The sequence below is a fragment of the Natrix helvetica genome (assembly GCF_964273705.1).
Source record: "Natrix helvetica genome assembly, chromosome: 15".
Classification (NCBI taxonomy): Eukaryota; Metazoa; Chordata; class Lepidosauria; order Squamata; family Natricidae; genus Natrix; species Natrix helvetica.
Window position 1 is genome coordinate 8,811,538 of NC_138565.1, and position 14,840 is coordinate 8,826,377.

General features: G+C 47.1%; 2 protein-coding genes across 2 annotated transcripts in view; both read right to left on the reverse strand.

The window, feature by feature from the left end:
* LOC309399629 (uncharacterized protein) overlaps positions 1–9,363 on the reverse strand; it is a 234,878-nt gene extending 225,515 nt beyond the window's left edge. Inside the window, exon 1 of the mRNA XM_081967644.1 lies at positions 9,325–9,363. Coding sequence (XP_081823770.1) covers positions 9,325–9,333 — 9 coding nt within the window. The 5' untranslated portion in view covers positions 9,334–9,363. The remainder of the gene's footprint in view (positions 1–9,324) is intronic.
* Positions 9,364–12,308: 2,945 nt separating this feature from the next.
* LOC309399641 (uncharacterized protein) lies at positions 12,309–14,515 on the reverse strand. The gene is made up of 2 exons (XM_081967666.1): positions 14,388–14,515; positions 12,309–14,178 (listed from the first exon to the last, which is right to left on the reverse strand). Exon 2 carries the CDS (start codon positions 14,130–14,132, stop codon positions 12,882–12,884), a length of 1,251 nt encoding a protein of 416 aa, XP_081823792.1. The 5' UTR covers positions 14,133–14,178; positions 14,388–14,515; the 3' UTR covers positions 12,309–12,881.
* Positions 14,516–14,840: the final 325 nt, after the last annotated feature.

The window sequence follows — 14,840 nt, forward strand, 5'->3', positions numbered from 1 at the left end:
CTTCTTTGTCCCCTGAAAACACAGATAATCAAGTAATAATTTGAACGTATGTTTATTATTGTTTTAGGTCCATCTTTCTTCTGGGGGGGGGGTCAGCATGTCAAGACTGACTAGCACTGTCACCTATATTCTGCTTCACTCCCACCTGGGTAAAGAAGGGGGGGCAGTGGCATCCAAGCATTGTTACTTCCCGTGAGAAATTACTCCCACTGCAAGGACATCCCAACCAGATTTCCCAGCATGGCTGCTTTCTTCCCATAACAAAATGAACAAAAGTTGTTGATGGACATAATGGACCGTGGGTGGCCCATGGGGAAAGGGGGAATGGACTATGCCAAAAGTAGTGTTACACTTTTACCAAATAATCTCAATTTACTGTGAAATCGGTTGAAACTGATCCAGAGCATAAATTTTGATTTGCGAGTAAACTTTCTTTTAACGGAAAGAAATTAAAATGGCAGGGAGAGAATGACTGCATGCAGCCTGTGTTGATTTTCAATCGACATTTGATTCCATTTTGAGAGATATCATTATGAGGAATATGATATGAGGAACTTGGAAATTACAGTACAAAGGGTGTTTCTGATTCAGCAATTGGATGAAACCTGCTAACCATCCTTTTCAGAAAAGTCTCCCAGGGCTGTATTTTGACCTCCACCTTCTTTAAGGAGCACCTGCACAGGACCATCTCCTACATACACCTGCCTCAATCTGCACAATCCCCAATGTACTTCTCCTCCTATATGCTGAGAATATGGCTAGTATCTCCCAAAGCTTTGTTGGCCTTAGTAGTGCCAACTCAGAAAGCGATAGGTTGCTGTTTTCAGGCGTCACTTGCTTACGTCTAATGTCTAATGCTGAAACGTAAAAGATGACCCTCAATCCATTCCCTCCCCCCTTTCTTTCCCAAGAAGGAAATTCAAAGTACAAGATAGGTAGGAAAACGGTTATAAAGTGAGGCATGTACCCAGGCCTCCCCCCAAACTAGAACGGCAGTGTCCGATAGTCCTTTGTAGCGGTTTCTACTGGAAGACAAGGGGACCGTTCAGAGAATCCAACTGACAAGAGTTTCAGATGTCTGGGGAGGGTCTTACATGGTACCCACCTTTGGAAAACCCATATAGATTTTATCAAACAATGACAGGGAGGGGCATTTTCACACCTGGAACAAGGAAGGCCAAATTAAATGACAGGTCCTCCTATCTGGAGTGGGCAGTGGGGAAGTGGACAAATGGACAATACAATTGTGTGGGCGTGATGGGAAATAAGGAGGGGGAGGATTCCTCCATCCTGGATCTTTTGGGGACTCCAGGGACTTCTGAAGACCCCATCACCCTCCAGGAATTTCTTCTGTTTCTATCCTCAATGGATCCTTTGATGTCTATAAAGGCTGCTCCTCTGACTGAAGCTCCTTCCACACTCCATGCATTTATGAGGTTTTTCTCCTGTGTGGATCCTTTGATGTTTATAAAGGCTGCTGCTCTGACTGAAGCACTTTCCACACTCCAGGCATTTATGATTTTTTTCTCCTGTGTGGATTCTTTGATGTGTATAAAGGTTGCTCCTCCAACTGAAGCTCTTTCCACACTCCAGGCATTTATGACGTTTTTCTCCTGTGTGGATCCTTTGATGTGTATAAAGGGTGCTCCTCCGACTGAAGCTCTTTCCACATTCCAGGCATTTATGAGGTTTTTCTCCTGTGTGGATCCTTTGATGTTTATAAAGGTTGCCCCTATCACTGAAGCTCTTTCCACACTCCAGGCATTTATGATATTTTTCTCCTGTGTGGATTCTTTGATGTGTATAAAGGTTGCTCCTCCGACTGAAGCTCTTTCCACACTCCAGGCATTTATGAGGTTTTTCTCCTGTGTGGCTCCTCTGATGTGTATAAAGGTTGCTCCTCTGACTGAAGATCTTTCCACATTCCAGGCATTTATAAGGTTTTTCTCCCATGTGGATCCTTTGGTGTCTTTGAAGATCTCCATTTCTCTTGAAGGATTTTTCACATTCCGGGCACTGATATTCCCTTCCTTCCTCCTGGATCCTTTGGGGATTCTTCTGAAGGACCCTCCGCCCTCCAGGACCGTCTCGGAGTCTCCGCCCGTTTCCTCCTCCCCGAATCGCCCTCCAGGCAGCCACCTTTTCCGGCATCCCCCTGGGCTCATCCCTCCTGAAGCCCCGGAGCCTCCCTGCCTTTCCACGCCATCTCCCGGGGAAGCTGCACAGGGATCCCCTGCTCTCAGGCGGCGCTTCCTTCGTCCTCCTGCAGGGGAGAGAGAGAGGCAGATCACGGCTGTGTCCCGTTCCCTGCAGGGGAGGCCCAGGCCGAAGCCTCTGCCTCCCACGGGTATCTCGCCCAGCGTCTCCCCGTCAGACCAGACCTCGGGCGCTCAGCCTCTTCCTGCTCACAGATCTCCCTTCTCCGGGGGAACTTTCTGGACTGCAACTCCCGACGTCCCCTGCGCCCTACCTGCATCAGTCCACATGCGCACTTCCTTCCCCCTCCGGATCCTTCCCTCCTCCTCCCGGGGAGAGAGAGAGAGAGCGAGAGAGGCGGGTGACGGCTGCGTCCCCTTTCCGGCAGCCTCCACTTCCGAAAAAGACCCTTCCGGACTGCGACTCCCAGCATCCCCTGCGTCATCCGGTATCCCCTGTCGCCGATTCATGAAGCCCCCTCGTTGCCCGTTTAGTTTCCGGAAGTGGAGACTTCACGCCCTTTCTTCCCCAGAAGTTCCGCCTGTTCCTTTGCAGAGACCGGTCCCAAGCAGTCCTCCTGCCAATCGCCGCCATCCCCAGAGCGACCAATGGGTGCCCGCCTTCCTTCAACCAGCCAGATAGCGCGTGCGCGGTGTTTGTGGTTGCTATGGTTCCTCACAGAGGTGGGGGCGGAGGGCTCACATTGATCTTTGGGGTCTTGCTCCCCACTCTTTCCCCCCAATTGAGGCCGGGGGAGGTCGGGGGCTCTTCTGGGGCGGAGACCTTATAGCCGCCTATAAAGGGGAGCCAGAGGGGTCCAGTGATGGAGGCACAGGGGGAGAAAGCAAGAGACGCTCTTTCGGTCCAGCCCACCTCACAGGGTTGTTGTTGGGGGAAGAGAGGAGGGAGGGGTCCCCGTGGCTGCAATGCAGAAACTCTCCATATGTGACTCACTCAGGTATGTTTTTAAATAACAACTACACGGGTAAAATAGATTTTTTAAAAATCTGATTTTTTTAATTAAATCCTTTTTTTTTGTTATTTTTTGTGAATTTATTTTAATAAAATGCTTTGCGGGTAAAAAATCTATCTAAATCTAATTTTCTATTTAACATACATTAATAATTCAGTTTATTCAGCTTGAAATGGAGCTTAGTTATGTAGCATGAAGCTGTATTTTCTGCAATATTTACATTTTTGGTAAAAAAAAGTCCATGAATCCAAGCTCTTCAAGCTGAGACAACATGCTCTGCACTGATACATTCACACAGTTTCACAGTAACCATGAGATGAATCATAAAGCAAAGTGCAGGAATAGTCCTTGTTTTGCAAATCTATCTGTATAACGACAAACTGTATGATTGTTTGGAGATAAATACATCTGTACCACCAGGCTCCAAGTGGGAGGAGGAAGGACAAGGAGTAAAAATGGAAGTGAAACCTTCTAAGCAGCTTATGAATATAATATTAAAGAGCCCCTGTCACCAGATCCATCATGGCAGCCCCTGTTAGTGGGCATCCACTCACCTGTTGCCAGCCACGTCCCTCACCTTGTTGGGTCCCTGCCGCATCACCAGCCCTCCCATAAAAATGAACGGGACTGTCGGTGAGTCAACAGCAGGACAGAGGAGGAGTGACAGACATAACAGTTGCTCTTTAAAAATTATGATTTAAATCGAGTTGATTGAAATCAAGCCTCTTTAATAGTGATTTATATCATGATTTAAATCAACCTGCTTTAGATCAAACCCACCCTGGAAAAAATCATCCTGCTCAGTTACAGTTATATCAGAGACATGGACAGTAACATCCCATAATATTAAGCATAACATCTGAAAAGAGCATTGGATTAAAAAGAGAACGCTCACATGGGAAATGGGATCATGAGTCACATGAATCTCTGGTGAAAAGGAACAATTTCAGCCACTTGAAACATTTAGCATGTACAACTGAAAAAGTGCTTTATTATTCAGCCTGAGATTTGGCAGTTATTATTTACCCTTATTACCTTCTTTGATCAATCCTCATATTTGAATTATTATAATTATGTCATGAATATCATTAATCTGTTGCTTTGTATATACACTAAGAGCTTGTGCAGGCGAGACAAATTCCTTGTGTGCTCTTTCAAACTTGGCCAAATTAAATAGGCAATTCAATTCAATTCCGGCGATACACTCTGGGACTGAAGGTCTTCTCACACTCAGGCATGTTTAACATTTTTCTCCCACCTGAATTCTTTGGTGTCGCTGAAGGTTACTACGCTATTAAGATGTTCTCTCAGGCTGAAGCGTTTTCTACATTCCAGACATTTATGTGGTTTTTCTCCGGTGTGAATTCTTTGGTGTTGACGCAGGTATGAAGCACTAATGAAGCTCTTTCCATACTCGAGGCATTTGTAGGGTTTTTCTCCTGTGTGGATTCTTTGATGGATAATTAGACTTCCCATTTGAGTGAAGCTCTTTCCACACGCCAGGCATATATTCGGCTTGTGGATTTTTTGATGTTTTTCAAGGACTTGAATTGTTTTGAAGGATTTTTCACATTTCCTGCATATGTACTCTTCTTGTAAATGGACAGTTTAATGTCTATAAAGGCTGCTCCTCTGACTAATGGTCTTTCCACACTAAAGGCATTTAAATAGTTTCTCTCCTGTGTGGATTCTTAGATGGCTCTGAAGATGTCCTTTATTTTTGAAGGATTTTCCACACTCCGTGCATTTAAAGGATTTCTCTCCTGAGCGGACCCTTAAGGTGTCTTTGAAGATGCACTTTTCCTTTAAAGGATTTCCAATATTGCCAGCACTGATATTTCTCTTCTCCCTCCGGGATCATTTGGGGATACCTAGGTCTTCTGAAGGACCCTCCGCACTTCAGGCACTTCTTCTGTTTCTCTCCCCAATGAATCCTTTGATGTGTATTAAGGTTACTCCTCTGAGTGAAGCTCTTTCCACACTCCAGGCATTTATGAGGTTTCTCTCCTGTGTGGATCTTTGTATGTTTATAAAGGCTGCTCCTCCAACTGAAGCTCTTTCCACACTCCAGGCATTTATGAGGTTTTTCTCCTGTGTGGCTCCTCTGATGTGTATAAAGGTTGCTCCTCTGACTGAAGCTCTTTCCACACTCCAGGCATCTATGAGGTTTTTCTCCTTTGTGGATCCTTTGATGTGTATAAAGGTTGCTCCTCCGACTGAAGCTCTTTCCACACTCCATGCATTTATAAGGTTTTTCACCTGAATGGGCCCTTAGATGGTTCTGAAGACATTGATTTGTTCTGAAGGATTTTTCGCATTGTGGGCACCGATATTCCTTTCCTCCCTCCTGAATCTTTGGGGTACTACAAGGTCTTCCGAAGGACCCTCTGTCCACGAGGCATTTCTTCGGTTTCTCTCCCCAATGGATCCTTTGATGTTTATAAAGGTGGCTCCTCTGACTAAAGCTCTTTCCACACTCCAAGCATTTATGAGGTTTTTCTCCTGTGTGGATCCTTTGATGTGTATAAAGCCTGCTCTTCCAACTGAAGCTCTTTCCACACTCCAGGCATTTATGAGGTTTCTCTCCTGAGTGGATCCTTTGATGTCTATAAAGGCTGCTGCTATGACTGAAGCTCTTTCCACACTCCAGGCATTTATGAGGCTTCTCTCCTGAGTGGATCCTTTGATGTTGATAAAGGTTGCTCCTCTTACTGAAGCTCTTTCCACATTCCAGGCATTCATGAGGTTTTTGTCCTGTGTGGATCCTTTGATGTTCATAAAGGCTGCTCCTCTGACTGAAGCTCTTTCCACACTCCAGACATTTATGAGGTTTTTCTCCTGTGTGGATCCTTTGATGTTCAAAAAGGCTGCTCCTCTGACTGAAGCTCTTTTCACACTCCAGGCATTTATGAGGTTTCTCTCCTGAGTGGATCCTTTGATGTTCATAAAGGCTGCTGCTATGACTGAAGCTCTTTCCACACTCCAGGCATTTATGAGGCTTCTCTCCTGAGTGGATCCTTTGATGTTGATAAAGGTTGCTCCTCTTACTGAAGCTCTTTCCACACTCCAGGCATTCATGAGGTTTTTCTCCTGTGTGGATCCTTTGATGTTGATAAAGGTTGCTCCTCTTACTGAAGCTCTTTCCACACTCCAGGCATTCATGAGGTTTTTGTCCTGTGTGGATCCTTTGATGTTCATAAAGGCTGCTCCTCTGACTGAAGCTCTTTCCACACTCCAGACATTTATGAGGTTTTTCTCCTGTGTGGATCCTTTGATGTTCAAAAAGGCTGCTCCTCTGACTGAAGCTCTTTCCACACTCCAGGCATTTATGTGGTTTTTCTCCTGTGTGGATCCTTTGATGTTTATAAAGGCTGCTGCTATGACTGAAGCTCTTTCCACACTCCAGACATTTATGAGGTTTTTCTCCTGTGTGGATCCTTTGATGTTTATAAAGGCTGCTCCTCTGACTGAAGCTCTTTCCACACTCCAGACATTTATGAGGTTTTTCTCCTGTGTGGATCCTTTGATGTGTATAAAGGCTGCTCCCCTGACTGAAGCTCTTTCCACACTCCAGACATTTATGTGGTTTTTCTCCTGTGTGGATCCTTTGATGTTTATAAAGGCTGCTGCTATGACTGAAGCTCTTTCCACACTCCAGGCATTTATGTGGTTTTTCTCCTGTGTGGATCCTTTGATGTGTATAAAGGCTGCTCCTCTGACTGAAGCTCTTTCCACACTCCAGACATTTATGAGGTTTTTCTCCTGTGTGGATCCTTTGATGTTTATAAAGGCTGCTCCTCTGACTGAAGCTCTTTCCACACTCCAGACATTTATGAGGTTTTTCTCCTGTGTGGATCCTTTGATGTTCATAAAGGCTGCTCCTCTGACTGAAGCTCTTTCCACACTCCAGGCATTCATGAGGTTTTTCTCCTGTGTGGATCCTTTCATGTATATAAAGGCTGCTGCTATGACTGAAGCTCTTTCCACACTCCAGGCATTTATGAGGTTTCTCTCCTGAGTGGATTTTTTCATGGCTTTCAAGATAGTCTTTTCTTTTGAATGATTTTTCACATGTCGGGCACTGATATTCTTTTCCTTCCCCCTGGATCCTTTGGGGATTCCGGGGTCTTCCAATGGACGTTCCGCCCTCCAGGCCCGTCTTGGGGTCTCCACCCATTTCCTCCTCCCTGCATCGCCCTCCAGGCAGCCGCTTTTTCCGGGTTCTCCCTGGGCTCATCCTTCCTGCAGCCCCAGAGGCTCCAGGCCTTCGCCCCCTGTCTCCCGGGACTGGACTGGGCAGGGCTGTTCCGCGGGGTCTGCTCTTCTCCTTCTCCTCCTCTTGGGCGGCGGTTCCTTCCTTTCCCCCGTCAGGCTCCTCCGTTCTCCTGCATGGGAGAGAGAGAGGCGAGTGACAGCTGTGTCTCCTTCCCCGCAGGAAAGGCCTAGGCCTCTGCCTCCACCTCCCAGAGGCCTCCCTCCCAGGACTTTCTTCCTTTGCTCGTCTGATTGCGCCACTGCAGGCCCCTCTCGGGGTCTCCACCCGTTTCCTCCTCCCAGCATCGCCTTTTCCAAGGCAAAAGCATTAATTTCCTTGGCTCTTTTTGATACATTAGAATAAATAACATAACACTTTAAATTTCTACTTTTATATAATACATACCTTCTCTAATATCAAATCTAATTGGCAATACCTAAAATCAAAGTTTTTTCCCCATCTTAAGCACAAAGACCAAAGTGGTTTCCAAATAAAAACAAAATGTTGCTCTTTTCTTTAATCAGTCCGTCTAGCTGCCTCTGCTAACTCCCATCAATATTTGCAGCCATTATTGTCCATTGAGGGAATGACAGTTTGGTCATTTGCTTCCTGATGTGTCACTTGGACTGAATATTATATTTCTTTAGCCTGTGAAAAAAACATGACCCTTAACCAACAATTTTTGCTTTCCTTGAATTAATTGGTGATTTGTATTTGCATGTTCAAGTGAGCAAAGAAGCCCATTTAGAAAGGTAAACGTCTCCCAAAGGGGAGGAAATTCATTTCTTTTTAGCTCCAGATCAAACTGGGAGCCCCTGGCTTTAGAAGCAACAATGCCACATGATTAAAAACGATCAAGGACTAATTAAAAGGAAGAAGGAAGGGAGCTGGGTGTTCTCTGGAGCACATCTTCACCCACCTCCCCTTTCCTGAGAACAGAAATTGAGTTGAACATTTGGAATACAACTCTGATAAATGGGCTGCAAATAGAGGGAAGCTTCCCCAGAGCCCAGGAGCCCCTCTGAAGACTGACCAACCTCTTGGGTGGCATCTTCACTCTGACAACTGAGAGTAACTGGCAGCTTAGGCTGCATGGATGATGTCATAAAGCCATCAGAATTCCCAAGGAGATGACAGGTGCCTATCAAACCTCCCCTGCTCCACCTTTTCTACCTGCAACAATGCCAGGCAAATGTCTGTAGGAGGCAAGGAGACAAATCACTCAAGCTGCCCATTTCTCATAGAAGACATTGTTGCATGTAGACTGCCCCTTTCTAGGGAGGCTCCACTAAGACTCATTTATACATCCTCGGGTCAACTTCCCATTGAATTCCTTTTCGGTTGCCATGTTGTGTTTCGTTCCATCATCCCAGGTGAGCTCCCTCCATTATTTCTGCCTGGGGGCTGAAGCCTCTTTCACCCAAAGGCCCCCAGAGAAAGGATGGTGAGACGTTTGAGGAGGCAGAAATTCTCTCCCCGAGTTTTGAACTTCTGGCCTCATTTCTCCTCCAGAGATCCAGTCCAGGAAAAGGAATTCCAGCCTCCCTGGAACAGATTCTGCCACAACAAAAGACTGCAGAGATTAATGGAAGGGGGGGGGGGTGTTAAGAAGAGCTGCGGAGGGTGGAAGGGAGCGGATGGGAAGAGCCAGGAACGAAGGGAGGAGCCAAATGGTGGGAGGAGCCCAGACACTAAGGGGTGGGGGACGTGCCAGTAAGGAGCGAGGGGAGGAGTCACAAGGAGGGCTCCTCCGTCCTCCCGCAGGGGGGAGAGAGAGAGAGGGAGAGGCGGGTCACGGCTCCGTCCTCTTCCCCACGGGGAGGCCCAGGCCGAAGCCTCCGCCTCTCACGTTTCTAAAGACCCTCCTGGACTGCGACTCCCATCATTTCCTGCGCCAAACCTGCATCATCCGGGCTCCTCTGTCGCCGAGTCAGGCAGCTCTCTCGTTGCCCGTTTCGTTTCCGGAAGTGGAGGCTGCCCGCCCTTTTTTCTCCAGAAGTTCCGCCTCTTCCTTTGGAGGGACCGCCCCAAGGACTCCTCCTGTCAATCACCGCACTCCCCAGAGTGACCAATCGGCACCCGCCTTCCTTCACCAAGCCAGATGGCCCCTGCGCTGGGTGGATGGTTGCTATGGTTCCCCGCGGAGGTGGGGGCGGAGGGCTCCCAATGATGTTTGGGATCCCCCCCCTCTTTCTCCCTATTGAGGCTGGGGGAGGTCAGGGGCTCTTCTGGGGCGGAGACCTTATAGCCGCCTATAGGGGGAGCCAGAGGGGTCCAGTGATGGAGGCACCGGGGAGAAAGCAAGAGACGCTCTTTCGGTCCAGCCCACCTCACAGGGTTGTTGTTGGGGGAAGAGAGGAGGGAGGGGTCACCATGGCTGCAATGCAGAAACTCTCCATATGTGACTCACTCAGGTGTGTTTTTAAATAACAACTACACGGCCTCTATTCAATGCAGGACAATTATTCTTCCTGGATATAAGAAGTCTGAATTCTTGCACAAAAGGAAGACGTTAAAGAGGATCTAAAGAGAATCTCCTGCCAATGGTTCCTGCTAGTGAATTTCCTCATAGAAATCAATACCTCATTGTTGGAAAAAGGAAATCATGCAATGTTGATATAATCCAAGATGGATTCTTTCTGGATCTCTTTAACTGCTGGATCCCTTAAAATTTGGAACTTGGATAAAAGAGGGTCATTAAGGTATGCAGTATTTTCTTTTGGCAGAAATTCTCCAAGGGGACAGGAGTTTTTCCCTCTCTACTGGATTGCTGTATTACTTTGGGAGTCACAAAAAGGTTTCTCACCTAAGGAGAAATCATGGAGGAAGCTCACCTGGGATGATGGAAGAAAACACAAAAGAGCATGGCAAAAGAAAGGGAATGCTATGGGAAGCTCATCCAGAGCTATGTTAATGAGTGGAGCTTTCCTTTCTCTCTTCCCTCGTGACTCCAACCATGTTTCTTGTATCTTTACAATTTATATTGTTCTATTTGTTTTGATTTGATTGCTTATTAGTAACTTACGACTATCACTAAGTGTTGTATCTTGATGAACACATTATATTTTTATTCATGTACACTGAGAGCATTTGCACCAAAGACAAATTCCTTTGTGTCCAATCACACAATTCTATTCTCTTCTGTTCTATTTATTCATTCTATTCCATTCTGTTAACTGAAGAACTTTGTTGGATGAGAAGGGAAACATCTTCAAGGAAAAGCAAAGGAAATCCAGTTGCCTCTTGAAAAGGCACCCTTGGGATATGATCTCCTGCTTGAACAGAGGGTTCGACTAGAAGACCTCTAAGGTCCCTTCCAGCTCGCTTGTTCTTATTCTTTCAGCTGACAAGGGAACTTCCTTCATACGTCTAAAAACACCTGGAGAATCTCACTGGGCTCCAGCATCAGATTACATCAGGTTTTTAGTAAAACAACATTAAAATGAAGTAAAATCTGTGGCCCCTCCAGCTCTCGTGTGCCTGGTTGCCCTCCCAGACCTCGCTTTCTACCTTGCCTAGGGAGGGACCCGGATGGGGGGGGGGGGGAAGGTGAATGCGGGGGCGGGGCAGAGAAAACTGAGAAAAACCAGACCAGCCTCCATCCCGTTTTCGGACAGAGAAACAGGTGAGACAATTCCTTGTGTGCCTATTCACACTTGGCCAAATGAAATAGGCAATTCAATTCAATTCCTGCGACTCACTTCCGGTTTGCTCGGAGGGTCGTTTTAAGGGCTCCGAAGGCGTCAGGGAAGCCTCCGGATGGTCCCTGAAGCCTCTGGAGGGCCTCCGGGGGGGCGGGGAAGGCTCTTTCGCTCTCCCCAGGCTCCTATAAAGCCTCTGGAGCCTGGGGAGGGCGAAAAAAGCATGTAAAAATGGGGGGGTCGCGTGTTGTGCACTCATGCGCACTGGGAGGTCGCACATTGTATTATGGGTGCGGCACACCCGCACACGAACCCCCTGCGCTCACCCCACTTGTGGCACGCAAGCCAGAAAAGGTTCGCCATCGCTGATTTATACGATTGTTTCCTGATTGCTGATTTGTACCCTATGACTCTCATGAAGTGTTGTACCTTATGATTCTTGACCTTTTATGTACATTGAGAGCATCTGCACCAAAGACAAATTCCTTGTGTGTCCAATCATACTTGGCCAATAAAGAATTTTATCTCTTCTATTTATTGCCAGCCTGAACGAAGCCTTGAATACAGCGATCCTGCCTTGTATTATAATGATTATGAATTAAATTTCATGGCCACCTGATCCCCGGAGTTTGCAAATGTTAAAACATGTATCTGCACTTATGCATTGTGGGAGGGGGAGAGGGGACAAATCATTAAGGAAAGAAGACAAAAGTGATTTCAGAATACTGTTTTTTTTTTTCATTTTGTGGTTCAGGAACTTCTGTGTAGTTTCTCTCCTTGCCATATTTTGTGGAATACGCTTCATGATACCTGAGCGTAATCATAATTTAGTCCACCTTCCTGGGTGCTTCCCTGGGCCTTCCTCGCTTCTCATTCTGGACCCTTGGACTCTCTGGCAATTGTTTTCTGAACCAACCAATCTCCACAGAAGCAAACAACTTACCTGTCAGAAACCACTTAGCCAGGATGTCGAATCCACGAATAGTTCGCTTACAAAAAAAACCCAGAAAGCTACATAACTAGTACATGACACTAGAAATTTTGCAAGATACCTGTGACCTGGGGTAGGTAACAGGTCGCCTGAGATTTAGCTATTTTGCATAGCAAACATAAAAGCTTTGGGGGGTTTGGGGGGGCTGTAATCCAGATAACCAATCAATATTATGTGCATTATTACGGGTGCTGTTCCTAAAATTTCAGCCAATTGAAACATCTCACATGTACAATTGAAAAAGTCCTTTATTAATCAGCATGGGAAAGTCTTTCTTAAAATTTTCTTTACTCAACCCTCTTATTGGAACTATAATTATCATGAATATCATAATTCTGTTTGTTTGTAAGGACACTGAAAGCTTGAGCACTAGGGAGAAATTGCTAAGGTGTCTATTTACAGTTGGCCAATTTGAATACGCAATTCAATTCGATTCCTGAGATACACTCTGTGACTTCTCACAATCCCTTGTGAATTCTTTGGTATCTGTTGAGTCCTTTAGCCTCAGTATAGTTATACCTTCAAGGCATTTGTAGAGTTTCTCTCCGGTGTGGATTGTTTGGTGCTTAAGAAGCTTTCCCCTTTGATGGAAGCTCTTTTCACACTCCAGGAATTTATAAGGTTTTTCTCCTGTGTGCATTCTTAGATGGCTTTGAAGAAGATCCTTTGTTCTGACAGATTTTTCATATTCTGGACGTTGATATTTCCTTTCTATCTCCTTGATCCTTTGGGGATTCCCAGATGAAGGATCCTCTGCCCTCCTGCCATTCATATGATTTCTCTCAGCAATGGATCCTTTCATGTTAATAAACGTTTCCCCCCATATTAAAGATCTTTCCACACCAGGTATTTATGAGGTATTTCTCCTCTGTGGATCCTTTGATGTCTATAAAGGTTACTTCTCCAACCGAAGCTCTTTCCACACACCATTGATTTATAAGGTTTTTCTCCTGAATGGATCTTTAGATGATTCTGAATACATTGATTTGTTCTGAAGGATTTTTCGCATTCCGGGCACTGATTTTCCTTCCATCCCTCCTGGATCCTTTCAGGACTCCAAGGTCTTCCGAAGGACCCACTGCTTACCTGGCATTTCTTCAGTTTCTCTCCCCAATGGATCCTTTGATATGTATAAAGGGTGCTCCTCTGACTGAAGCTCTTTCCACACTCCAGGCATTTATGAGGTTTTTCTCCTGAGTGGATCCTTTGATGTATATAAAGGTTGCTCCTCTGACTGAAGCTCTTTCCACACTCCAGGCATTTATGAGGCTTTTCTCCTGTGTGGATCCTTTGATGTGAATAAAGGTGGCTCCTCCGACTGAAGCTCTTTCCACACTCCAGGCATTTATGAGGTTTTTCTCCTGTGTGGATCCTTTGATGTATATAAAGGTTGCTCCTCTGACTGAAGCTCTTTCCACACTCCAGGCATTTATGAGGCTTTTCTCCTGTGTGGATCCTTTGATGTGAATAAAGGTGGCTCCTCCGACTGAAGCTCTTTCCACACTCCAGGCATTTATGAGGTTTTTCTCCTGTGTGGATCCTTTGATGTATATAAAGGCTGCTCCTCTGACTGAAGCTCTTTCCACACTCCAGGCATTTATGAGGCTTTTCTCCTGTGTGGATCCTTTGATGTGAATAAAGGTGGCTCCTCCGACTGAAGCTCTTTCCACATTCCATGCATTTATGAGTTTTTTCTCCGGTGTGGATCCTTTGGTGTTTATCAAGGTTGCTCCTCTGACTGAAGCTCTTTCCACACTGCAGGCATTTATGAGGTTTTCCTCCTGTGTGGATTCTTAGATGGTTTTCAAGATGGCCGTTTCTATTGTAGGATTTCTCGCATTGATATTTCCTTTCATCCTCCTGGATACTTTGGGGATTCTGGGGTCTTCCGAAGGACCCTCCACACTCCAGGACTGTCTCGGTGTCTCCAGCTGTTTCCTCCTCACCGCATTGCACTCTAGGTAGCCGCTTTTCCTGGGGTCCACCTGAGCTCATACCGCCTGCAGCTCCGGAGCCTCCCGGCCTTTTCCCGCCGTTTCCCAGGGCTGCCCCCCTGGGGCCCGCTCTCCTCCTCATGCTGGGCAGCGCTCCTTTCTTTCCCCCACCTGGCTCCTCCGTCCTCCTACAGGGGAAGAGATTGCGGCGGATCACGGCTGTGTCCCTTTCTCCTCAGGGGAGGCCCGGGCTGAAGCCTCCGCCTCTCCCTGTCCTCCCACCCAGCGTCCCCCCGCCAGACAAAGCCACGGGCGCCCCGGCCTCTCCTCCCTCACAGGGGTCCCTTGTGGGGAGGACCCTCCCGGACTGCAACTCCCGGCGTCCCCTGCGCCCTACCTGCATCGGGCCGCATGCGCAGTCAAATCAGCAGAAAATCTTTCCGTTGCTTCTCGGATTCCGGAAGTGAGTGCCAGACCGTCCTCCGTCCAGTTTTCAGACAAGCTCCGCAAGGAAAACGAAAGCCCTTTTCCTGCCAGGACGCGTCATTTGCATCGAGGAAACTTCTACGGCCTCCTATTGGCGGGCGGGCAAAGAACCACGCCCCCTCTCGACTCTATAGCTGCCGCCTTCCTGGTTTTCATCCCCTTTCGGTCCCTCCCCTCACTTGGCTCCTCCCTTGCGCCGCTGGCTCCACCCCTCCGCCCCCTCCCCTCCGCCCGTCTTGGCGAAATTGGGACGGGAGGCGATTGGGGGATTCCCCAAGGTTTCTGCAATGGACGGGAACGGACGGGGGTTTCCCTCGCCGGCCTCGACTTTCCTGTGCCGGAACCTTTTCTGCCTCCCCGGAGC

Bases quoted from the DNA above. Each gene is read 5' to 3' on its own strand.
- LOC309399641 (XM_081967666.1), bottom strand. From the start codon at position 14,132: ATGAGGAGGAGAGCGGGCCCCAGGGGGGCAGCCCTGGGAAACGGCGGG.